Source organism: Barbus barbus (assembly GCF_936440315.1).
Source record: "Barbus barbus genome assembly, chromosome: 38".
NCBI classification, from domain to species: Eukaryota; Metazoa; Chordata; class Actinopteri; order Cypriniformes; family Cyprinidae; genus Barbus; species Barbus barbus.
The window spans coordinates 20,835,825-20,861,988 of NC_136716.1; the positions used below are offsets into that span (position 1 = coordinate 20,835,825).

The 26,164-nt window shown below is 37.5% G+C and overlaps 4 protein-coding genes across 8 annotated transcripts; 1 reads left to right on the top strand and 3 right to left on the bottom strand.

Annotated features, from left to right (window-relative positions):
• Positions 1-1,239: 1,239 nt before the first annotated feature.
• On the bottom strand, positions 1,240-10,591 carry LOC306857379 (uncharacterized protein). Of its 5 annotated transcripts, XM_079397301.1 has the most exons (5): positions 10,318-10,449; positions 10,184-10,242; positions 8,873-9,066; positions 6,423-6,517; positions 1,240-4,413 (listed from the first exon to the last, which is right to left on the bottom strand). In XM_079397301.1, the coding sequence occupies exon 5, from the start codon at positions 4,398-4,400 to the stop codon at positions 3,003-3,005; it is 1,398 nt and encodes a 465-aa protein (XP_079253427.1). In that variant the 5' UTR covers positions 4,401-4,413; positions 6,423-6,517; positions 8,873-9,066; positions 10,184-10,242; positions 10,318-10,449; the 3' UTR covers positions 1,240-3,002. The 5 variants fall into 5 exon arrangements, with proteins under 5 accessions (XP_079253427.1, XP_079253424.1, XP_079253425.1 ...); XM_079397298.1 differs by having other exon boundaries at positions 10,184-10,591; XM_079397299.1 differs by having other exon boundaries at positions 8,873-9,063; positions 10,184-10,344.
• Positions 8,867-15,698, top strand: LOC306857380 (synaptotagmin-15-like). The gene is made up of 8 exons (XM_079397303.1): positions 8,867-9,128; positions 10,520-10,709; positions 11,694-11,839; positions 11,952-12,247; positions 13,236-13,406; positions 13,667-13,778; positions 13,854-14,033; positions 15,391-15,698. The coding sequence occupies exons 1-8, from the start codon at positions 9,122-9,124 to the stop codon at positions 15,537-15,539; spliced, it is 1,251 nt and encodes a 416-aa protein (XP_079253429.1). The 5' UTR covers positions 8,867-9,121; the 3' UTR covers positions 15,540-15,698.
• LOC306857381 (rap1 GTPase-GDP dissociation stimulator 1-B-like) lies at positions 15,669-21,327 on the bottom strand. The gene is made up of 5 exons (XM_079397304.1): positions 21,067-21,327; positions 20,890-20,994; positions 19,794-19,916; positions 19,413-19,538; positions 15,669-17,639 (listed from the first exon to the last, which is right to left on the bottom strand). The coding sequence occupies exons 1-5, from the start codon at positions 21,110-21,112 to the stop codon at positions 17,164-17,166; spliced, it is 876 nt and encodes a 291-aa protein (XP_079253430.1). The 5' UTR covers positions 21,113-21,327; the 3' UTR covers positions 15,669-17,163.
• A 300-nt stretch (positions 21,328-21,627) lies between these two features.
• LOC306857945 (uncharacterized protein) lies at positions 21,628-25,445 on the bottom strand. Its single transcript, XM_079398237.1, has 4 exons — positions 25,352-25,445; positions 23,286-23,973; positions 22,994-23,123; positions 21,628-22,902 (listed from the first exon to the last, which is right to left on the bottom strand). Exons 2-4 carry the CDS (start codon positions 23,917-23,919, stop codon positions 22,491-22,493), a joined length of 1,176 nt encoding a protein of 391 aa, XP_079254363.1. The 5' UTR covers positions 23,920-23,973; positions 25,352-25,445; the 3' UTR covers positions 21,628-22,490.
• Positions 25,446-26,164: the final 719 nt, after the last annotated feature.

The following is a 26,164-nucleotide window of genomic DNA, read 5'->3' on the forward strand; positions in this document are numbered from 1 at the left end:
ATTTATACTATGCCTGGTGCAGGGCCCATCCTTTGTGCACTCCACACCCCTGTCATTGGGACAAAGCACTTTGAAAATACCCCTCCCAATCCTGGATTGTTCTGGTGAGGTAGCCGAGGGTTTTCGGAACAAGCTGGCCCCATGGGATCGTGGGAGTCCCATCAGCACATTCAACTAAAGCCCGTCCCTTGCCACTGTGCAAAACAACTCACCCAGACTGCCAGTAGCCACCTTACAGTCATGCCAAGCTGTTTGGATGAGGAGAGGTGCTGACCTTCACGTGACCTTCTGTTGCTTTCTGAAACCTTGAAGGGCCCAAGTTATAACTTGGAAAACCCTGATAAATAATTAACAAATATTCATTTAAATATTAATTTCATTAAAGATTAGCAGAACCTGTTTTTAGTAAGCACTCATTTATCCAAAGTGACTTACAGTCCACTCATTACAGCAACAATCCCCTTGGGCATTAAGAGCCTTGATCAAGGGCACAATGATGATTGTTCTTAGCTTGTACCTTGCAGATACGCATGTAACTTTTCAGCTCAACATTAAACCACTACACACCACTTTATTTTCATAATAGGTTTTACAATTATTCTTACTCCGAGCTTAAGATAAACTTCCCTGAGTACAAGATAGGAAAGGACCGAAGGTTTCCACAGTATAGTGATTTACAGTAAGTGTTGATTTAATATGTTTCTCATGTTATCAGCAGGGGGCATAAGAACCAAAATACATTGACAACAGGGCCTGTGAAACCTACTAAGGGTTTTTCTTCTGGTGGAGCAGATTTTGAGGAGATGCTGAGATGTTAATTACTATATTACTATGTTACTGTATTCAGACTGAATGGATTTTTATTATGATTGCTTATGACGTGTCCCTCCTCACCTGTAGTATTTACTCCAAACTGTGAAATACGGCACGGCAAGGAAAAACAAAACCAAACAGAAGGAAGCACCTGCTCAGGGGCAGTCAACACCAGGGAATGTGCCTGCTCATCCAATTGGTCAAAGTTACAATGAAAGAGCCATGGAAATGTCCAGGGCAATCTACTGGAACACAGTTCACCAAGTTTAGCAGGACCTTCTGACATGTTCTCCTGCCCCTCTCTTTGTCTATATCCTTCACAAACAAAGGGAAATGCCATTGCCAGTGAGCCAATGAGAAATCCCCTTGTCTTACGGCAAATAAATCTAACTACTGTTTTAAAATAACAGACACAGAACATTGTTTATCAAACATTTTATTGTTGCTCATACATTTTTCAAGACATTCAGTATTCTCAATATTAAAACACGTGTAGTTTTTGCTGTAGAAAGCATATATATAAAGCTTGTTTTCATCATACTGTAAGGTGTTGATCCAGTAATATCTATATCATGTTAAATCACAATGCTCTGGTCCAAAAAAAAAGATTGCTTTGGCAAAGAAAAACAAAAGCAGTTTGTGCAGCACATACTGTCAATTTGGTCAGAGATTCTACACATTTACTTACCAACAATAGGTCTCAGCTATTTAAATGAATATAATCTAAACATTATTGATAGAGATTGCTCTAAATACAATCCCTAACTTTCACAAAATCATGACTGATTCTGAATAAGATATAGTTATGGTATAGCATGTGATCATGATATACATAAAAACAGTCAAACTATTACACTGAATGTGATATGAACCATTTTAACTTTAATATTTTTAACATTATAATGAACAAACTTTAAACATTAACAATATTATATAACAAAAAAGATTTATGAATATATAAAATGATGTGAAAATTGCCATAATTATCTTTGTCCTTACACTTTCTAAATAGAACGCAACCACAAAAATATTCTTCATTATCAGGCTAAATCATGACATGAAAGTGGTGGAAAGATTGTTTTTTCACGTCAGATTTTGGCAACAAAATCAAAATGTACGTTTTACTTTTTGAATTGTCTGAGATCGTCTCTGAGCATAGAACCAGGACTGGGGCTTAGTTTTAGCTCATAATGTACTATATAAGTGCAGGAACATTGACCTTGAGTCTATATTTGCTAATCATCAGTAGGCCTGATAAGAACCTAGCTTTACACACCCACAAACCTCATGAGCATTCATATTTTTAGCTCTGTGGATTGATTTTGGCCTTAAACCCACTCTAATCCACCAGGTAAAACCGCCACTGGACCAATCACCATTTGCATCAAGATCAGTGAATTCAGTCACAACATAGATTGTTGTAAATTGATAGTTGTTTGTACATTATATTTTTTATAGCCACTGAATCTGTGAAAAAAAAAACGAAGATTAAATTTCTGCCATTTAGTAGCTACTGGTTTATTATTATTGACTACAAAGGGTTTAACACCATGAATCTGTGAGACCAGAAAACAAAGAAATCTAAATCCATCGCGATTTGAGGGCTAGTGCGTAGACTAACTAGAAGTAGCCTTCAGAACATACTCCAGGGAGCCCTTCAGGGTGTCCAAGGATTTTGCTAATTTTAATGTACCCCATAGCTAATTTTCAGTAATCTGTTGTTTGCTTGACAAAATCCAACAAGTACAACCAGACATTTTAAACCTATAAATAGCATTTAAAAAAAATTACAATACTCAGTGCTCACCAAAATCTTTATTTTGGCATTTTGGGCAAAAAGGGGCATCTAAAAGATACGTAGTAGGTCAAGACAGGGACAAGGCCATGCGTGAAGTAAGGTAGAAACACCCCATTATATGTAAACTTTGAATGGTAGCTCTATGCAACGCTTGCAATGTATCTCTGAACATCACTGCTCTATCTAACCAATAGTGGAGCTTTAATAGCTTCAACTAAGCAGACAAGGCTTTGGAATATTTAGAGATATAATTTGCTTTAGCTAAATAAATATATATGCCACAGGCCATTCTCAATCCATTTCCATCTTCCAGGAAAAGCATGTACCTTTCTTTACCTAACCTAGGCATCCACAAACTGAAAAGGCAATCTCCGGCCCTTCGCTGATCACTTCAGTCTCCCATAGTACTGGGGTTAGAGCAACACGCTGAACTGCGCAGTGTTCTTATAATGCCTTCGCTCTTCTTCCGTCGCCTGGGCTGCAGAGCTAGGCTGCTGACATTGTCCGTGGAGTCTTGCGTTTGAGCAGCCGCAGCTGCAGCAGCTGCAGTCTCTTTGATCTGAAGTTCCAGATGCCTTTGAATTGCTAGGCCAAGCTCCTCAGGGTCCACAGCTGCACCATACACCTCCCATGTCATACCCTCAGCATCCCATTCCACCTCCTTCACAGGGGTCCTTTGACACATGTGCTCCGTAGGTGTGTCTGAAATAGGATCTGCTCTTAAACTAATTTCAGGAAACACATGAGAAAGAGGGAAAGCAAGGGAATCAGACACGGTTTGCACACCAACATCTCTGAGCTTGTGGTCAGAAGTCATGGTAGTGGCATCTTTGACTGTCCTGTTAAAAACAGTCTGGCCTGTACTGTCTAGTCGAAAGCAAGAAGAGTTCTGCCCCCTAAACTCGGATCCACAGCAATGCCCTATACTGCGGCTGTCAAGTCTGGTCTCACTGACTGAGGACACAAGTGGTGGAAAACCGAGCAAGCCTGAATGGAGCAGTGATCTTTGTCCTGCACAAGGGCTTCCTGCACAAGGTGGCCGTGATATCAAATGTCCAGAGCATGGAACAACACTGCAAGTACTTCTCAAACAGGCAGTGTTCATCATGTGACCAGAACAGGTAGATCTGTGGCATGCAGTTAAATGATGACTTTCACAGTTGCTCTGAGCATGGTCTTCTGTATTCACTCCCTGTGGTGTGAAGTTGTTTCTCAGTCCCGAAGAACTCATTCTACAAGGCACTCTGCAACAGCTGCACCCTGTCAGGTTCTCTGCAGGCCCGCAACATGGACAACATCCATCCCTGCACATCAGACCCTTCATCCTTAAATCCCTATTTGTGGATGGTGAGTGTGGCACACACTTCACACCACTATGGACCTGATTTTGCCCCAAGAGTGGATCTTGCGTTGGAGTCCTTCTGGGCGAGTCCTCCATTACGCTCCAGGATCTTGCAGGTCCTCCATGCCAGATTACAGTATCAGGGGTGCTGTTGCCACTGCACATGCTCCCCTGTTCATGATCACAAATTTTCACAGGGACTCCTGTCGATGGTCCACCCAGACTGATAGGCCTTTGAGTACATGCTGCACTGCTGATGCTCTTACGCAAGTTCTGACGGTACCATGCCAGCTCCGTTCGTTGAGGAGGTCCACTCACCATTTCTGTTGAGCTTTTGGATAAAGAAATGATTGGTAACTCATGGTCCTCCACTGTTTCAGCATCCGCAGATCCAAGACTGATGCTTGGGAGGTAGATCTTAGATGTAGGTCTTTGTCCTTCCTCCATAGTGAATAATCTACTGGTAAAGAGAGACATACAGTTATAAACTAATTATGAAAAGTGCATGATTCATATTTAAATATTTATTATTTACACAACACATTTTAAACCATTATAAATTAATTAAGATGAAAGAAGCACACCAAATTTTCCTCTATTTAGTTGTCTACTAGGCAATCCATTGAAGACCCGTAAACCTTTACTAAGCTAAATGAATAAATGTAAATGTTTACTATTACGATAGATAAAGCTGAGATTTCTTTTGTCCTTACAGCACATAGATTAAAGTGAATAGGACACGGGGATGCCTAGTTATCTCTCCCTTGAGTGACAGACCAGATTACAGACAGATAAGCCCCATTTCAGTCTTAAGATCATTAGCTACAACATGGGAATGCCAGCTCCTCTTAAAAGGACATTAATCCACATGGTGCTCCAGCACAGGTGGCTGATTCCACTCCACATGGTCCCATAAGGACAGTAGGTTTACTGTAAATTTACAAGCTGTGCCATACTTTAAGGTATGGACTTCAAATCATTACTGTCAGAGTGTGTTTCTCATTTCCAGGAACTCTTGAGAGCAATGAGTGAATGTGTGTCTGGCCTGTTCATGTTTACATCACACTTCAGGCACTCCAGCAGATTTTTTGGGAGACATTTTTGGGTCTGTCACTCCCTACTGTCAACACACACATACTGCTGACTCCATATTACAACACACTCACACTCTAATCTGTACAGTTATTCAAGGCACACTTCAATACTGTCCGTAACTATAGAATGTAGTGGTGCCATTTTAAAACAACTTGCAATGCACTAAGTGAAGTAATATTTCCTGTGAAGCAACCAGAGGTTAAGTGCCTCAAAGACACTGGCATTTCAGAACTCAGAAATAAACTTGCAACCTTTGTGTTATCTGCTCGGATTCTTAATCATTAGGCCATCACCATCTGTTTATGTCTCTGTGACTACTTGCTGAATCATACCATATAAATCTCATTTCCAAGGATGCCCACACAGAATCTGCATATACAGAACTCTGAAGAAAGCTCAGCAGATTTCTGTAGAATTGGAACACACAACATTCACAAAGTTCTACAAATCTGTGATCCCTTGTGTGCTTATTTTTTAAACATTGTAGTGAACTTGACTATGCTTTCATCTACCTAAGTGTGTAATAGACTTTTGCACTAAAATTCAGTCTATAATTCAGATACCATGTTCTCAAGAAAAAGTATTTGGTTCTATGGGAACAGAAAGCCGATGTGTGCCAAAGCCAGTGTTCACCATCCATCACAAAACTGCAGAAAATCTACAAAAATTATATTATCATAAAATGTATCTGCAGGGTAGCACTACTGTGCAACTGGTTTTCAACAAGTTTTTTTTTTTCTTTTTTTTTAACATTATTTAACACTAAGACATATATCATTTGGTGAGTGTTACAAAATAATAATAATAATAATAATAAAGCAGAACAAATCTCAAATATAACCTGTAAAAAGGACCACAACTCTAACAGAATTACAGATGTTATCTCTCCACAATTATCATAGGAAAACACGATACTTATCTTCCCACTGCATCTAAAAATAATAGGCAAGGTGTTCACTGCTAACCCTCCTCATCCACCTCAACCCACAGTCTAACCTACATCCTTGCAGACAACCATACACCTGTACTGGCCCCAGCCTATGACACACACACACACACACACACACACACACACACATGCACACACGTAAATATAAATGCTCCAGTGAAACTGTCATCCCCTACAAGAGAACCAAACAAGAAAGATCTCACCTTTTGGTTTTATTAGCAAACATACATGATACAGTCAAGACCTTGTGTCACCCTTTGTCTTTCCTTCCTTGTCATCTTCACTTCCCTTTTTTAAAGCCTTGTTTTACCATTTCCTTTCACACTGAACGGCACTTGCTTTATGAAGACAGCTGCGGTTTTCCTCATGGCCACAGGTAAGTCAACAACCTCCCTCCCTCTATACACACATGCACACGTACATACCTCCCACTTCCTCCTCTCGTCTCCTTCCCCTCTGCCCAGACGGATCCCACCTCCTTCACTTCTTTCCTCTCCTCCACTCCTGTTCTCTTGCTCCTCTATAAGTGAACAGGACAGAGTGGGTGTATTGCTGGATTATCAGTCGTTGTCATCTGATTACACACCACACACACCCTCTCAGAGAGGAAATCCACCGTGGAGGGGGGAGGAGGTGCAAAGGCACACAGACAGAAATGGTGGGAGGCAAGGAGAGTTGTATGCCCAATGAAGGGGAGAGGGGGGGGAGCAATTGTGTGAAAGTGTGTGTATGGGATGAGAAGTGGGATGTATAGGAAGAACAGTTAGGTACTATTGAGATGTCACAAAAGGAAATCAGATATCTTTCCAAATCAATACAATAAATACTCTGTCTTCTATCTTTCTTACACACACGTTCATTCTCACACACTCGTAGCTCCTGCCGCTTACTCATCCCGTCTCTCTCTTCCTGTTGCTATAGAAACAGCCATGCTCAATAGGAGCCCAATGAATTTTCATCATGTCTTTTTTTTTTTAAGTTGTCATGGGAACAATGAAAACAGTCTCTTTGAAAGAAGGGCTTGTGGTGCCGGGAAACCATATATGTCTGTGGTGATATATGATATATGTCTGTGACTCATCTTTCTGATCACCTGTCCATATACTTGGCATCACAAACTCACCTGTTCCATAATAACTCCAGTTCAGAGGCTATGCAAAGGCAGAATCCTGACATGTTGTTTTGTGTAAAAACATGCTGAAGTTACATTGTTTATGTTTTTACTCGCCCTTGAACAAACCAGAACGTTTTTTCCCCCTATTTACGGAGACATTTGGGACCTGTTGCTGTAATGACATTTTGTTGGCATAATAACACAGATGCTGTCTATTTGGTGATACAGTACATTAAATCAGTTGTGTCAGGTGTATTTCCACTGTAATTATAAACCCTTGTGCCCAGCCTTAATTTAATGTTATATTAGACAAGACTCCTTGAAGTCAATTTAAAGTAATAGTTCACCCAAAAATGAAAATGGTGTTATACGACTCATGTCGGTTCAAACCTGTATGACTTTCCTTTTTCTGCAGAACACAGAAGAAAATATTTTGAAGAACGCTGGGGTTCCCAATGACTTTAAGTATATATACAAATAATTCTGGGGTTTTTTTTGGTATGTGTGTGTGTTCCACAGATAAATTAAGAAACACATGGGTCTGGAATGACAAGAAAGTAAGTTGATTCACCCTTCGCCAGGATCTTGATTGACAGGTGATCTGACCAATCATAAAGCTGAATCTGCCATTTTGTCCAACAAACAAACCAGACAGGATAGTATTAACGAGATTAACATCGGTGGACTTGAACTTGAAAAATGGTTAATTGAAGTCTTTCCACGGTTGAAACAAGATACCTTCTGATGTTCATTCATGTTTATTTCGTGCTATAACTAGTAAAGAGGAAGAGATGATCTGTTCACATGCCGCTTGAACTGAGGCACCACCGTGATCTGTCACGACACATTAAAGAGCCACAAAATGGATTTATTCACTCTTAAGAGACTTTGTTTCATACCAAAAGTAACCTGCTCTGTTTTGTCGGCACGTTGTCATTGTCCTCCATGTTGTCCATTGTTCTTTGCTCCGCGATATGTTTTTCACTGCGTGAGAACATGATGTGTGGTTTGAAAAAAATGCTTAAACAATTTGTCTTAACTTCATTGCACTGTTTGTTTCTAAAATGCAGTTTACTAAATCCATTTGTGTTGGGACTAGATTAATATTTTTGTTGACATAATCTGAAACTGGACAGGGTTCCCAGCATGCTTTGCATGGGACTAGATATTAAGGTGCTAACATGCACTGTTGCTAGCTAGCTCTTTCCAGCCAAGATCCAACATTAGTTACTTTGACACATCAAAATTTTATTGGAATTTACTCAATTCATTTAGGTTTCTGCTACTACATAAAGTATCTGAGATGAGCTTAGAGTAAGTAACTTGTGTTTTTATTGCAATCAAATGTCTTGAAACTCCATGCAAGTTAACCACATTTAGAGGTATTGTGGGAACAGCAGACGTGTTGCCTGATTACAGCCTAGATAAACTTCCCCTGTTCTCCAAGAGTTATTCATTAACGCTTAGTAATTGCAAACTAGGCTGTTGCAGACATCATAACATTCAATCTGTAGTTATTAAACCACAGTCTATGAGCCCTGTGATAACTGATTCACTGAGATCAAATCATGTTACAGAAGTCACATCCATTCAATTAAATATTTCAGAATAGATTTCAGCAATTGCCACTTTTATTTGGAAGTCATTTTAGCTTGCTAATTGACTGTAAATAGTCACAGTTTGTATGCTCACTGGACTGCATCAAGGTTTTGTGTTTGTTTGGAAATAAGTACTGCAACTGGCAGAGCTCATATCGCTCACCTGCTTGAGCCAGTGCTCGGTGTTGATTAACTATCCTGGGAAGCCTCAGGGGGTCTGTGGTACCCCATGCACTGTAGGGTGACCAGGCTGTCAGAAGACACAGCTTAATCTCAATGGGACATCAGGAAGAGCGCCCATGAGACGACCTCTGAGCAAAATGAGAAACCGGTGATTGGTGATTCACACTGACTCTACTGGAGAGAAAGAGAGACTTTATTCAGTTAGGAGTTTGACAGACTGTGGCCATCCATGTCTGGTGAGTAGAAGATTATTGGAAACTGTTGTACAAACTATACTTGAGACCTATTTTACACAGATATATTATTATGTGATAGTGGATCTTTAAGACAAACAGACACCATTGTTTGTTTTACCAGGCTGCACATATTTGATCATCTTAAACGACTTAATGTAAGTTGCTCCAGACAGGTTATTACATATATGTTACTTGCACCAAGGCTTACTTTGCCAGACATGAGGGTCTAGTGCTGTCATAGCGACATGTATTTCTGTGTGTGCTAATGTGATATGCTATTAGACACTGCTGAGCAGATGGTTAACCCCTGTACACTAATAATCTTCATGTGCTATTGAACAATTATTGACCAGTGAGGCAAAGTGCCCTTAAAATGCACAATTATGAGAGTATGCTGCTTTAACACATATATACAAGTTCTCCCTTTTAGCTTATGGATACCAGTAGTTACCATCGGAGAAACAACTGTGCATTTCAAAAGCTTATTTAAAGGGACAATTCGCCCAAAAATTAAATTTCTGTCATCATTTGAGCACAAAAGTAGATATTTTAAAGAATGGATCTATCCTAAAATGAAAGTCAGTGGGGTCCAAAACAACACCAGAGCCCATTGACCACTGTATGGACAATAGTTAAAATATAATATTTTAATGTTTCAAAGAAAAAAGGAAGTCATACAGATTTGGAACGACATGAGCATGAGTAAACGGTGACAGAGTTTTATTTTTTGAGTTAACTATCTCATATTTAAACATGGATATGTATAGGCCTACTAATTAAATGTTAAAGTAAGCAAACGAGCTATAGAATTATTTTCAGATTTACAAATATATATATATATAATACAATAGAATATAATATAATTAATATATGTTAAAATGAATTTTTTTCTATAAAATCTGAAAAAATACATACATAGCACAAATACGAAGCACAGCAAGCCTTAAATATATACTATAATATAGTATTTATTATATTATTATATAATATTCAAGATTTATGTAAATTTCACTTTTAATTTCTAAACTATGAGTTGTATTAAATGAATACAATACCTGTTAGGAAGTTCTGGTTCACCCGCACTGTATTCCTCCAGGCGGCTGCAGTAAATCCCCTACAGTAAAGAAGAAAACAGGTTGTTGCTCTAGAAATACTGTTTCTTGAGCAGCAAAAACACAATGTGCTCCACCTCTTGCATGCAGGTCTCCACTAAAGTGTGTTGACACAAGACACTTGACACGTCTATTTAAAAGGCATGAGAGAAAGAGACTGTCCAATGGTGTCACACAGCAGGTTTAGTTAATGCAAAGCCATGTTCTCTGTTGTATGAAACACTGAGTGAGAGGGGAGGGTGACTGGCCGCTGAGTTTGTTTTGTGTCTGTGCCATTAGATCCACTTGTAGCACTGGCTTGTGGACTGTCTGCAGCATTTCTGTTCCTGTTGCTGTTCGGCCTATCGGTGTGTCTACTGTGGAGGAAGAGACAAACTCAAACACTCTACAGGGGACTGATACCTACCACCCCCACAATCCCACGATGCACCACTCCAGTGCTTCAGACATCACAGAGCAGCAGCTATGGGTAAATAACAGTTGTATACAGTATCATTGCAATGTAAGGTGAACAAATTGAATAAAAACATCCTATCCAAGCTCTTGGGCTTTTTTTTTTTTTTGCAGTAAAGGGAGGCAGGGACTAGTCACAAGGGCTAATAACGTTTTGTGAGCATGAATACATTTTCTCTAGCAGTATAACAGTTTTTTTAGCCAATCCTTCATGTTATAGGAGAGATTGGTGCTAGATGTCACCCATTTTACTTTACTGAAACGTGAATGTTTACATTATTTATTTGTATTTCCTAATTAAATGTCTATTAATAATAATAATAATGATTAATTTATGTTACTATATTAAAAGCTATTATTATAGCATTTATTTATTTGTTTGTTTGTTAGTTTATCCTAATTCAATTTTTAATCTGCATACACAGTACATTATCTGCAGATATAAAAGTATAATTAAGAAAATAAACATACAAACATTAAGTAAACAAATAGACACAATAAGTAGCCTAAATAAATGATACAATGAAAAAGTAAAAAAGTTATTTATTATAGACTTATTTACTTATTTTGCTTATTTTTATTTCTTAATAAAATTATATGCAGACATAAACATTTAATTGTAAAAAATGCGTAAATAAATAATATAAAACTTTAAGATAAATAAATAAAAATAATAAATAGATATAAAAATTCAGTTTAATAACAACATATGTGACATCTGTGACTGTAAATAAGCCACAGTAAATAAATAATTTACAAATATAAAATAAATATAATAAATGGATATAAAAATTCCCATTTAAATATGTGAGATCAGTAAATAAGCATAATAAGCAAATAAATAATATAAAAAAATAAAATACAATAAATATAATATAATAGAAAAAAACATATTTTAATTAATTAAAGTGTGACATCTGGCACTGATCTCTCTTCTAGCATTCCCTATGAAATGTGGGATGAAGTGCATCTACCCATTCTTATCTTTGAATTTTCACAGCTCAGGTGATGTTCACCCCAGACTAAACACTGGGGTGAACACTGGGTTGAGAACACCCCAACTAAAAGAGGGGAAAGAAGAAACAGAGCATGCTGAGGAATGGGAACTCCATCCAGATCTGCACACCCAGCGAGGCTCTCTGAAAAGTAGGGAGTATGTCAGGACTGCAATATAGGCATTAGAAACAATGATACAAAGGAAGTATAAAGAGAATGCTTTGACTGTCTGTTTCTCATTCTGCTCTTTTTGGCTCTTGAGGTTGGTTCCCCCTGGGCAGCATAAGACCAGACCTGTACCAGCTCCCAGAGGAGCCCAGTGAATGGGCCCTTCCCAATGGCTCAGCTGTTCGTCTGTGGTTCGCTCTGCGGTATCAGCAGGAGAGAGAGCAGCTGGTGGTGTCTCTGCTCCGTGCTGCTAACCTGCCCGCTCTGTGCCAGGGTAATGTCACACTGGTAAAACTGCAGCTGTTACCGTCTGATGACCGACGACACCGTCAAGCCAAAGCACGATGGAAAGGTTGTCATCCGCAGTTCAACGACACCTTTGTGTTTCAGGTAAAGAGTTTCTCCTGATAAACATTGGCAGTCTTCATCTCTCTGTATGTGAGTACATCATCAATCTTCCCCATTACATGGAAATACAAGTGCATTTAACTAATGTTTCATGATTTGGTTGTGAATTTATTTTCAAAAACATTTTTGTTTTAAATAATGGAGAACCTTTTTTAAATTAGAGAAGAAATTTCATAGTTGATGTCTCCATCTACTGGCCATTGCAAGCAGGTTTCCTGAGTCATTCCTCTGAGCATATTCAGTACAAGTTTTGTGACAAGCTGATAAACAAGCTGCTGATTGTTTTAATGTTTATGAAATATTATTTAATGTCTCTTATTCTCAACAAGACTGCATTTATCTGTCCAGATACAGTAAAACAGTAAAATATCATTACAATTTAAAATTCATGGTGTCTATTTAAATATATTTATAAAATGTAATTTATTCCTTTGATGGCAAAGCTGAATTTTCAGCATCATTACTGCAGTCTTCAGCGTCACATGATCCTTCAGAAAAAATTTTAATATGCTAATTTGGTGCTCAACACAGTTATTATAGTTAACTAGAACTAAAACCATAAAAAAAACTTTATAGACATTAATATAATACAAGTGACAAAATCACAAAAATACTAAAACTTTAACAAATAAATAAAATATAACAATAAAATGAATTCAAACTATTAACAAAACAATCTGCAATAGTGCTCAAATGTCCAATTATTATCAATAATTAATCTTAATATTTTTGGGGAAATGGCAATACATTTATTTCAGTTCAAAAGCAGCATTTATTTGAAATATAATTATTTTGTAACATTATAGATGTCTTTACTGTCAGTTGATTTTCAGTTGAAGTATAAATTCAACTTTATAAATTTATAAAAGTATAAATAAAAAAAATAAATAAAAAAAAAATCTTGACCCCAAGCGTTTGAACGGTACAGTCAAAATAAGGCCTGTAAGCTGATTCCTATGCCTTCTAACAGGTATCTAATAGCTGTGTCGACCAGTGCTCTCTGAGTATGAGCATGTACACTGTGGACCATCAGAAGAAGCATCATCTTGTAGGTCAAGTCCTGATCCCACTCAGATATTCTGAACTGAAGGAGACGGCAGGCAAAGTGCAGTGGAGGGATCTGGACAGTGAAAGTGATCAAGTATGACATTTTAATATTAAAGGAATAGTTAACGCAGACATGAAAATTCTGTCATCATTTACTCATCTTCATGTCTTTCCAAACCTGTGTGAATTTCTTCTGTGGAACACAAAATAAAAAATTTCAACAGAAGAATGTAAATCATTCAGGTTTGAAATGACATGAGGGTAAAAAATGACATTTTAATTTTAGGGTAAAAATTTTATCAGATTTTGGGGAAAGAGTGCTGTACCAATGTGTTCTTTTTACTGCTGTTGTAGCCCCTTTCAAAAAACGGTGACATCCAGGTGTCTTTGAACTACAATGAGTCCCTGCACCGCCTCACTGTGGTTGTTATACGAGCGCGAGGTTTGCAGTGTTGCAGTGATGCAGGTGAGAAACAGAGCAATAAACAATACAATAGTGTCTTTGTGAACCTTTAACTTGCATGTAAAACGGATGGTACAGGTGTGTGCGCCCAGGTTTCTCTGAAGATACATACTCAGGTGGTGAGGAACAAGTGGACCACTGAAGCGAAAGGAAATAATCCATCCTTTAATGAAAGGCTTACCTTCAGGCTCCTCCCCATGCAGCTGGACACGGCCTGTCTGACCCTACAGCTCCAGCAGCCCAGCACAGAGGAACCCGGTAACTGTCAATCAGTCATTTCCAAGAAATAATATAAGACCAAGTAGTATGTTAAATTAAAAATACTAGAGGGAACCAAAATTAAAGTGTTTAAAAACCTCCAATAAAAACTAGGTTATTATCATAAGCTAATACTATTAAAAACACCTTTGTTAATTAAAAAAAATATAATTAGATGGAAAAACTTACACTAAATGAAAATAAGAAATGTTGCCTAAGTAACTAAGAGATTTAATTTTAATTAAAAGGAAAATACTAACACTAGTTTTTCTAATCTTTTTGTATTCTATTCTAATCTGTTTTTTATTTATTTATTATATAATAAAAAAAAACTTGCTACATGCGTTAAGCTAACTGAGACTTGTCATATAGCACTTGCATATCATTGCTCTTTTGCTGATTTTGATTGTCCTTATTTTGAAGTCGATTTGGATAAAAGTGTCTGCTAAATGACTAAATGTAAATGTAATTTGCACTACAATTACTAATTGAAAAAAAAAACCTGAGCTTTAACTAAAACTGGAATAAAAATAAATTAAACTTAAATAGTAATATTTTGGAGAAAGAAAAACCCTAATAAAAATGACAAACACAAACAACAAAAAACAAATTTAAAATATAAAAATAAAAATTGTTAAAATATTAATAAAAACTATGATAGCATATAAATAATACTAAACCCAAATTTGATTGATCACAACTGGTTGACTGGTGACAACAAAGAAAAATGCACACAATTTCTGAAATATTTCAAACAAACAAATATCAATGTAAAATGAGTAACACATATTAAAGATGCTGCACTATTTCTAGGTCACTAATTAAATTGATAAGTTGATCATGGTAATTTTTCAATTACACTCAATTTTTTTTACTGATATTATCATATGTGACCATGGACCACAAAACCAGTTATAAGGGTCAATTTTATTTGAGATACAACTATTTGAAAACCTGGAATCTGAGGGTGCAAAATAAATAAATAAATCTAAATATTGAGAAAATCCCCTTTAAATTTATCCAAATTAAGTTCTTAGTAATGCATATTACTAATCAAAAATTAAGTTTTAATATATTTATGGTAGGAAATTTACAAAATATCTTCATGGAACATGATCTTTACTTAATATCCTAATGATTTTGGCATAAAAGAAAAATCGATAATTTTGACCCATACGGTTTATTGCTACAAATATACCTGTGCTACTTATGAGCAGGGTCACATAAATAATTAGAAATCATTTTAAAAATGATCAAATAAATATGCTGGTTCATTAGACATAAGTTATTTTAAAGGCACCATTCTAATATACCTATGTATCTGTACTCAGTCACTATATTTTGTCTTTACTGGCAGTGTTGTTGGGCATTGTGGTTATTGGGCCGTTCATGTATGCGAGGGGCAGAGAACTGGAACACTGGAACGACATGGTCAGCAAACCACAGGAGCTGGTCAAGCAATGGCACCCACTGGGATCCGCTGACACAGTACAGGGCCCTCAATGAACAACATGCTACAAACTCAATGCCACCTCCCTCCTCTCTTTGAAAACAATGTAGCCGTTTTTCTTATCTTTGAGGTGGAAGTGATTTTTTTTTCAGTACACGACTGATGTCAGAAAATCTAATGGAATTAAACAAAGTCAAAAGAAAAGGTTTATTGATAGCAAAATGAACTTTGTGTTTAATTACATTATTTTAAATAACAGTTTGCTCCTCAAAGCCCATCAGAACAACTGCGTGACTTGATGCAGGAGGTAAAAATACAGTCCAGTTGTACCATAGGGTTCTCACACTTTAACCCATGAATTTCCATTTCCATTCCATTTGTTTATGAATAGTGGGTAAGATTTTTGTTTCATTTGGGTTCAGATTTTGATTTGCATCCATCCATCTATTCTTCAATCCTCTTTTCCTATGTAGGGTCACAGAGATTGATACTGAATCGTTCAGACCAATCTGTTAACTGGTTTGATTGATTTATTGAATGATTCGCTCACAAATTGGACATACACTACCATTCAAAAGTTTGGGATCACTACATTATAAAATAATAATAAGCATTACATTGATAAAAAGTGACAGTAAAAAGTATATATTACAAAAACAGTCTATTTTAAATAATTGGTGTTCTTTTAAACTTGCTGTTTATCAAATAATCCTGATTCTTGAGCACCAAATCAGCGTATTAGAATGAATTGTGAATTATCTTGTGACACTGAAGACTGGAGTAATGGCTGCTGAAAATTCAGCTTTCCCATCAAAAGAATAAATTACTTTTGAAAATATATTAGAAACAGTTATTTTAAATTGTAATAATATTTCATAATATTACAGTTTTTACTGTATTTTTGATTAAAAGAAAATACTGTATATGCGGCCTTGGTGAGTATAAGTGAAAATTCAACAATAAAACACTTACCAACCCCAAACTTTTGAACAGTAGTGTAGCAAGTTTTACTCTACACAAAAGCAAAATCTAGCCACACGATATTAATATTCTCTTAATAGTTCTACTTTTTTCAGTCTGTGGGCCTACATGCATGTAATATGGTATAGGCCAATTTAGCAGGGGTTTTCTACATGATTATTGATGGACATCAACTTTTTGCAGTTATCAGTCCAGAATGAAATTTAAAACCAAATTATGTGTAACACTGCTTAGTTAAGCCTGCTTTCAAATGGACTGTGTTTGGACCCAAAGACTGTAAACATAAGTCACGATTCTCATCTGTTAATCTGGTGCATTTTGCAACATGGTTGCATATTGTGACCTGGGTGCGTGTAGCTGCTCTGACCCTGAACACTGGGTCTGGATAATCCACTACTGTAAGGCCTCTTATGGACTAATCACAGAGTTCAGAAAGGCTAGCAGATTGCAGCTCGGCGTCCACCTGTTCTCATGTTCTATGTACAGCCAGCGTAGATCTGTAGGACTTAAACTGCCTGGACACAACACGTCTGAGATATAGGAAACTGAGAGCAGTTATATTCTTATGTTTGTGCTTTCAGATCCATTCTTTATTACGAATGGCTGAAATGAGCTCCTTAAATGTTGGGACGTGGTTTACACCAGATCACCGGTTTAGGCCACCTCAGATGGTCATTAATTTTCTGAGTCCATGAAGCCTCACAAGAGGGTATGAAGCACTGCTGCCCTCAGATTCCTGTTTCTTGGAATGTTCTTCACTGAGCATTTGATAACTTTATACATTTTGGGGCAGCTGCCTAGGTGGGCAAAGTTTGGTAAGCGGTGTCCAGTCTGGTGGCCGTTTTTTGCGCCCCACAGCATCGTGGAGCACCTTTGAAGCACTTCTACTGCCACAGAGTACTGGCCGTTAGTCCATTGTTTCAGCCTGACCACCGTCACAGCCGAAGAGAAGCCGAAAGAGTACCGTGAGGTGCCACGGAAAACCCGCTCCCCCTCGCCAAAATACGCCCCTTCCTCCCAGGAGAGCATGGAGCCGTCTTCTTTGCCCATGTCGGCCAGGTCACAAAGGGCTAGAAGGCAAGAGCTCAGCAGTGCCTCGTTCTCATGGTACTGGAGAAGAACCGACACCAGTCGTGGGACAGCTCCGAGCCTCAGGAATCGCTCCTGCTGCAAGTCTGGCAAGAAAATAATCTCTTAAATCCCAAAGTCAATGGTCAGCATCAAGATACAGATTGCTAGACTGTAATTAGCTTCCAATTTTTCCTAAAAATCTGTGATTTATCAGAGGGATACTGGACCCCAAAATTCTGGCATCATCCCTCATTTGGAAGAATAAAAACAACATTGAAACCCCTTTAAGTTTGTTGGATAGACAAAAAAAGAAAAAAACATTGATGACAATTTTCAATTTTGGGTAAAGTATCCCTTTAAAAATCTATGCTTGTGTTATCTCTCTTGATGTTTGCCGAAATGGATAAGGTAATTTCCCTCAAAATCCTGCCATTAAATATTTTACAGTTAAATATTATCTGACAATGTTCACACAGCTTTTGAGCACTCGTGAACAGTGCCTGTTCCAGCAACATCACAATACAGAAAGCATCCAAATACACTATTGCTGCCAATGATAAACTGATGCATTCTCGAAAAGCTTTTAGTTAAGAAATTTGAACTATTTTCTGAAACTACACATCTGAGTCACATCATCTCAGATTCAGATTCAAAATGCCTCTGAAACAGATCAATTCAGATCAACTGCAGGTTAATATCTTTGTTATTGTAAATAGGGTGCTACAAATGTTATCAAAAAATCTGAGTCTTATTTAAAGGCGCCACAGAATGGAAAACTGTATTTACCTTGGCATAGTTGAATAATTAGAGTTCTGTACATGAAAATGACATACCGTGAGCCTCAAACACTATTGTTTCCTCCTTCTTATGTAAATCTTGTGAATAAAAAAGACCACTGAAAAATAGGGGAATAAGAACATAACACCGACTGTGACATAACAGTCGGGGTCACTAATAGTTACGCCCCCAACATTTGCATAAACCCGCCCATGTTCTAGGCCAGCCACCAGCCGAATCTTCAGAAGTTCTGCAGCTATTGAGAAGAAACAAGCAAGGACAACAGCGAAAATGGCAGATCATGGAAATAAATGTTATGTTCCAGGCTGTGCAGGGGAAAGGCACTAAAGGGCCATGGTTAGCTTCTTGTTAGCGGTAGCCTGTTACATTGCAGTACATAAGATTTCACTTACCACAGAAACAGAGTAAGGAGAGATGACTGAGGATGATGGCGAATGATTTACAGATCCTGAGCACCACTGACAAGCATCTGATCTTGTAAAATATGTGGTAAGTACTGCCACTCCATAGTATAAACAGAGTTCGTGTGATCTTGAAAATGAAAGTAAAAAGCGATCATGCATTTGAAAGCAGTTTCAGTGCCCCGCATATTAATAGCAGCTCCCTGATGGCCGCATTTTATATACAGTATAATTACGATATAACTGTGAGAGAAAGAACTGAAATATACATTTTTCCTCCCTGTGTTTCCTTCCTGTGAGCTATTGATATGAGCCACACTGTGAAACAGCCAATCAGAGCAGAGCTCAACATTGAGCCGCACTGTGAAACAGCCAATCAGAGCAGAGCTCAACATTATTATTCATGACCCTTCCAAATAAGCCAATAACAGACCATTTCATTCTAGGGAGAAATCCTAAGGTTGTAAATGCACATGTAAAACCGTTTCTGGAGAATTTTTGCACTTATCTAAGCCACATACCTTCTATGTAGATATCAGAGTACAATTTAAAATATTGTATCAATGCATTCTATGGCACCTTTAATGACATACTAAAGTATGACTAATGCCTCTCACATCAGTACCGCCATTAAGACCTGTGGTTAGAAGAACAGGGCAAAAGTTTAGGTTCACTCACTGCTGTCATAGCAAATCCTGGCGATGGCCTGGCTAACGTGCAGGAGAAGGTCCTGGTCTTGGCTTAGCAGTAAGGTCACAAGGGCAGATACAATCCCTGTCTCAAAGCATTGCTCTCTCACAGGAGCTAAAAAAATATGGATTTGTAGAATTAATAATCAGTCAATACTCTGTGAAGCTCCCATTATTTGAAAAAATGTGCAGTTTATCCAGTGCAACCTATTATAAAAGCAATCCCACAAGCAACCTGAGAAAAAGGTGTAGGTCTTGTTTATGGATCATTTCTTGAGATCAACCTTTCGGTTACAGCCCAGCCCATATTCTTAACCACAAGGCTACACCAACAAACAAATGCATTATATTTGTATACATTTGTTCTTACCATCTCTGGCCAGTTCAGCTACCAGTCTGGCCGTGTGAGTAGTGAGCGTGCTCTTTCTTCTTAAAATCTGAGCCAGAGCAGGCAGAATCCCACTTTCTACCACCTGCTCTGATATGCCTTTATCTAGGACAGGAACAACATATTACACAAAGCTTGGGGTCAGTAATATGTAATAATGTTTTTGAAAGAAGTGTCCAAGTCTGTATTTATTTGATACAAAATACAGTAAAACAATAATACTGTGTAATATGATTACAATTAATAACCATTCTCTACTTAAATATTTTTTAAAATGTGAATTATTTCTGTAATGGCAAAGCTGAATTTTTAGCACATGAACTTTCCAATATGTTCCAATAAGAAAAAGTCATTATTATGTTGAAAACAGCTGTGCTACTAAATATTTTTGTGGAAACTGTGACATTTTTCTAGGATTCATTGATGAATACAAACTTCAAAAGAACAGTATTTATTTAAAATACTTTCTTTACTCTGTTTTTTGATCAATTTAATGTGTGTACCTCAAACATTTAAACAGTTCTGAATATATACCCCAACCCTCTGAAAGTACAACAAATTGGATAAATTGTGTGCATCATGCTAGTCCATTCTTATCCAGTTGTCCTCAGAGAACATATGCACAGATTAACAAATGATGTTTCCATAAACAACAGAGGTCGCTCACAGCTGGCCACCTGGTTGCTTGTGTACAAAGGAGCAGTCTGGCTAATCGTTCCTGTCACTCAGTGCCTCTCACAGAAACAAATGCGGATTAGAGCGTCTCTGTTTTCAAATCCACAGGAGTTGCGTATCCTTCTCACAGCTATCCTTGTTGATGTGTTAATTATGGTTTCTCACTTTCCAACTGACATGGGTTTCAGTTTACTTTAAAAGAAACTACTTTACAAAGGCATAATATATTAAGAAATGCCACAAAATATAGCATCCTGTATAATACTCAGAGGGCCTGGTGTATGTTACATAAGCACTCAACTAGTATGCATGTCTACATGAATACATGCACACTCTTGACTTCTCCAGTCCCAAACAAATCATCTAAATCTTAAATTATATAACAAAAACATGAAATACTCACTTCTTTCTATGGCAGCATTGAGTACTGTGTCCAAATATGGCTTTAGTTCCTCCTCAACAAGTTCTGTGCTCACACTGATGGCCTCTATTGCAGCACTTAGTGAATCTGAGAATAGAAAATGTACATGAAAATGTACATCCTTCAGACAGTCTTTCCATTGTGGCTGTTGTTACTTACCCTTGGGCGCATTAGATAGTGGACGACTGGCCCCCATCCTGTCCATATGTCTTTGTGAGGTTGTGATGATCTCTTTAGTTCTCAGTACTGCTTGTGTCCTGGATTACCACAACAGTCTAGACTATGCTTCTGATTTAATATCTCACAAAACTCCATGTCTTGCTTTGTCTCAGTATATATTTGTGCAATAGTGTCCTTTTTTGTGCCCTACACCTGCTTTCCTTCCACTCTTGTCTGGGTTGTACATACATGTATGTTTGCGAAACAAACTCCTCCCTACCTCACATTTATTTTCTTCCTCTCAATCCCTGTCTCTCCACCGCCTGCTCTGATTCAGACCTACACTAATGCACTCCAAATCCTCAGTCTTCATGCTCGCCAGGGAAAACAGATTAATTCTAATAGTAGCTACATGCCATTAAATAATTGTGCAAATGTTGCCACCACAATGCTAATATTATGTTATGTGGCTGCAAAGCTGTTCTGAATGGTTATAAATATATTGTTACATGTTACGTACTGGATCATATAAAAAAAAGTGTCTCTGTGAGGTTCTGGATTGTGTCCCTCATTCCATATTCTGTCGTTTAATGAAAATCGCAAGATGCCCACATAAAAAAAACCTAACATAGTCTCAGATATCTCTGGCTCATAGCGCAAATAATATGAGATATGGAATGTTCATAAAATTTTAATGATTAGGGTTAAGGGTTTGTTTAAATTCCTAACCCTAATTATAAGCAATTGTAATTGCAATAAAACAATTCAATACATTTCAGGCTTGTATTAAAATGGATCCTTTTACGCGCTACAAGCAATATATATGTAATAAATATACAAATTGCTTAAAAAAGGTAATGCTTTTAATACAAGCATATGATGAGCAATCTGCAAAACTTACTGAGTACAGGCTACAGTCATTCACATACACTACATATCAGACACAAACAGAAAAAAGAAATAAATAGTCTGAAAAATCAAACAATGTCCAAGAGAAGATATGTTCATTTTCAAACTAAATTGCTTGGAGTTTGTAAGATTAAGTACAACAGAATCAAAAATTCTAAAATGAGACTAACAGAAACTGATATTGTGACCATTTTATGAGAATACAACACAAAAAATTGCTTGCATGCTACTTTAATAGCATACATTTTCTGTGTACATTTGTTCTTTGCCACAAATGGCAAAACAAAAGAATGGCAATACATGATTGGTTTAAATCAAAACATCTCTGCCAACATCCTCTCAGACCCACGTTATTTTCTTGATTGACCAGATTGTGACAAAACAAAACAAAGCAAAATATATTGAGTCTTGAGAGAAGGAGAGAAGTCTAACATTTATAAAACTAAAATTTTCTATGAAAAACTTTTTGCACTCAGAATTCACAGTGTCTCTCTGCACCTTTCAGGCACGTGATGTTACGCAAGACCTGCATTGGTGTCATTAAGTCCACTGGAAATGGTTTCGTATCCCACAGAGACTAGCGTTAACATGCTGCTCTCCATCTCTGAGGACTGTTGAACCTCAGGAACAACCGAATCCAGTCGCATCTGTTTTCCTTTCTTCCGTCCCCTTTTGCCCTTTTCTTTAGGTTTCCCGTCTTCCGTGGCGGCTTTGGGCTTGCGGTTGCGTTTCCTTATCCTTCTCACTGGAGGTTCGGGTTTGGGGTCGGTGTTCCCTGAGAGGATTCGGATTTGTCGGTCAATGACGGTATCTATGATATCGAGAGCCACGTCCATCATGCCGTTACCAAGACCATGCGTAACATTGGAGAACAAACGTGTATTCAGAGGGTCAATAAAAATCTTCCTCATCTCCTCTAGATAATTCCTGTTTAACAAACAGAGAAACAACCAAAATTACTTTTTGAATCACAGAAGAACCTGTTACTATTCTTTTTACAGGGCTACTAATAATTTACCTCGTTTCAATGATTTTTGACCAGTGCTGCACTTGGTTTGTTTCAGGTAGCAACTGTTTCGCCATATTCTCATAATCGACATATTGCAGTGCAAAATCCTTCATGTCTTTGCAAAGGGCAGCTGTGTCACCTGAAAATAATGAAAATTCATGCAGTTATGTAGAATTAATTTGCTTTAACCTTGTCTAAATTCATTTCTGGTTGTGTTTAAAGGGATAGTTCACCCAAAACTATTTTTATTTTCAAAGAGGTTTGATTTTTCACTTTTTCCAAGTATATTGTCCAGACGTACCTTCAGTTAGTTTGGAAAAGGTACTGGACACTGCTGTATTGGTGCTTGGTGACAGTCCAAAGACATTTAGAGACTCCAAGAGCATTTTCTTACTAGCCGGACCTCGACTCACTCTTGTATAGGCGGCCAGAGATCGGAGAGACATCTTCTCAGGTGGTTCCAATCTTCTTTTCACCTCGTCGTAATGGATCTGGTACTTACGAGCCTTTGAGCTCTTCATGTTAGGGTCCAGCAGGGAGGCTACCTCTGCAAAAGGGACCTGCAGTGAGTTCACTGCACCATCTTGAGACGGCACGGCACTCTGGACTTCTGATGGTCCTTGTGTTGATATGTGGTCTTGGGTTGGAATATGAGCCTGTGCTTCCATGTGTCCTTGCTGTAGAGTCTGCAGATGTGGAGCAGGCTGGATGTGTGACTGAGTCTGGATGTGAGTTGGCATTTGGATGTGCGATGGGATCGTGTGTGGTATAGCCTGACAGGAGACTTCTTGAGGTACCACGTGCTGTGTGATGATTTGTGCGATGTTTGGAGGTTGCGGTTGATACATGGTTATAATGGGGTTACCGACAGAGACGTGGACTACTTCATTGTTCTGGGGAACAGCGGACATGTGCATACCTGCAGACGGATCCATCTTTTTTCCTCTCACAAGCACAGTGATGACCAGCTTTTTAATGCAACTTTGTATCTAAAACAAAAAAAGGTATAGTTAGATAACATATAAGCAAGTTTCTAATTTTTGATTAGTTTACAAATGCTAACATTTTAAGAACATGCATTAGGAAAGTAAAGTCAATTTTTTAAATTATTGTATTTATTTTATTTTTCTTTATATACATATATATATATATATATATTAAATTCATAACTGCTAAATTTATTGACATTTTTGTAGTATTAAGACTTCACACTAAATTAAGATCAATGCCACATGAACCAGAGCTATCACATTTTTACAATATTAGCTGCCAGACAAAAAAGTTACATTAATTTCAGTGTTTTTAAAACACTACATGTATTTAGTTGGACCCACATGATTTATGTATAAATTAATTTATTAATTAAAATACCCAATTTCTTTAATATATTCATATCCTAATGTAATTTTCCTTTTCTGAAAAAGACACAATAAAATAAAAATTTATATCATACACACTAGTTTTCTGTTTTGTTTTTTAAACGTACAAAAAAATAAATAAATCTTGAGTATACACAATGATAAAAATGTAAATAAAAAAAATTATAAGAATTTCCACTCCACAAAATTCACAAGTCTATGATTTTTCATAAGGGTCAGTTTTATTATTTATACATAATCTTGAATAAATAAGCTTCCCATTGATGTGTGGTTTGTTAGGATAGGACAATATTTGTCTGAGATACAACTATTTGAAAATCTGGAATCTGAGGGTGCAAAAAAATCTAAATATTGAGAAAATCCCCTTTAAAGTTAGTTCTTAGCAATGCATATTACTAATCAAAAATTACGTTTTGACATATAAATAAAAATATCTTCATGGAACATGATCTTAACATCCCAATGATTTTTGGTATAAAAGAAAAATTGATAATTTTGACCCAGACAGTTTATTGTTGGTTATTGCTACAAATATGCCAGTGCTACTTATGACTGGTTTTGTGGTGCAGGGTCACATATTTGTTAAAGATACAGGTGGGAACGTGAGCCAACGTCACGTTTTTGACAGCGTCAGCGCGAGGCGGCTGAAGTTCGGAGCGCGTGCGTGTTTCTTACACACTCTGTGCATTACAAACACCCAGTAACGTTAAAAACACCTGCGTTTAACAAAGAATGTGTATGTGATATAACGTGTCGTTTATTTCACATATAGAGAAGGTTTGTACACATAAAACCGAGTGCAAAAGTCAGAGCTGACTTTGAGAGGAAAGGTAATCAACTTGTTTTGATGAATAGTAGGACAGGCCAAAGCCACCATTATGTCTGAAACGTGATATTCCACCGTAATTATGTGCTGACCTCCGTTTCATTCTGGTTTCGAAAACTAACCTAGAATCAGACACAAGTTACTGGCAGTATTCTTACTTACCGCTCTATGGTTAGAGTCGTATTTAAACCTTACTGATCCTAGAACAGTCCATGGCGAACCGATCGAAGCTCTCCTTCTTCACCGATCCTGTTTCGGCGGGTTGCAAATCAGCAGACGCCATAGCTGGCGGAGCTCGAACGCTCATTGGTCGATGCCGCTGTCAATCATGCTCCCTGGAAGCGCGTATCCGGTGAGGCCTGTGTCAGTCAAATATACGTCTCTGCGGAATATCCGGAGCTTAAAATGGTTGGACGTGAACTAAGCTTCCAGGTGCCTGTCTGTTTGTCACATACCATTAATAACAAAAAACATGCAAAGGAATGTACTTGGTTTGGATTTGTTATATCGAAGCGATCAAGTCAAACATACTGTGGATTAAATATTTATTTCCTTGTAAATAAGTTTTCATGTTCAAGTAATAGGTGACCTCTTTGCACAACTTATTGTTTCTTGGACACGTTATTTTTGTAGTTCACTACTTGTTTTGTGCACTAGATGGCGGTATTGGCTTTGGTTCACCATCTCTAATGATCTCATTAGATGCTGCCCATCCCAAAGCTGCAATGTTTATTTGCGTTTTCAGCTAGTTGGACAATTAGTCTAAAGTGCTTATTATTAAAGCCAAACCCATTATTTTGATAATCTTACTAGTGGCAGGCAGAAAGAGGAGAGCAGGGAGCTATTAATGAGAGTAATTGTTTAGAGATGGTAAGAGAGGAGGTGTCTCACCATTTTTGGTTGCTGTCTCTTGACACATAATTCAAATATCTGCCCATTATCTATTGGTCACAAGTGAAGTGTCAGCACAGGAGG

Excerpts from the sequence above, each read along its gene's own strand:
- LOC306857379 (XM_079397298.1), bottom strand. The coding sequence starts at position 4,400 with ATGGAGGAAGGACAAAGACCTACATCTAAGATCTACCTCCCAAGCATC.
- LOC306857380 (XM_079397303.1), top strand. Across the intron at positions 12,248-13,235 it reads ACGACACCTTTGTGTTTCAG|GTATCTAATAGCTGTGTCGA; the intron begins GTAAAGAGTTTC and ends GCCTTCTAACAG. Across the intron at positions 13,407-13,666 it reads TGGACAGTGAAAGTGATCAA|CCCCTTTCAAAAAACGGTGA; the intron begins GTATGACATTTT and ends CTGCTGTTGTAG.
- LOC306857381 (XM_079397304.1), bottom strand. The coding sequence starts at position 21,112 with ATGGACAGGATGGGGGCCAGTCGTCCACTATCTAATGCGCCCAAGG. Across the intron at positions 20,995-21,066 it reads ACTATCTAATGCGCCCAAGG|ATTCACTAAGTGCTGCAATA; the intron begins GTAAGTAACAAC and ends TTCTATTCTCAG. Across the intron at positions 19,917-20,889 it reads CAATGCTGCCATAGAAAGAA|ATAAAGGCATATCAGAGCAG; the intron begins GTGAGTATTTCA and ends TTCCTGTCCTAG.
- LOC306857945 (XM_079398237.1), bottom strand. The coding sequence starts at position 23,919 with ATGGATCCGTCTGCAGGTATGCACATGTCCGCTGTTCCCCAGAACAAT. Across the intron at positions 23,124-23,285 it reads CTTTTCCAAACTAACTGAAG|GTGACACAGCTGCCCTTTGC; the intron begins GTACGTCTGGAC and ends CATTATTTTCAG. Across the intron at positions 22,903-22,993 it reads TCAAAAATCATTGAAACGAG|GAATTATCTAGAGGAGATGA; the intron begins GTAAATTATTAG and ends TTTGTTAAACAG.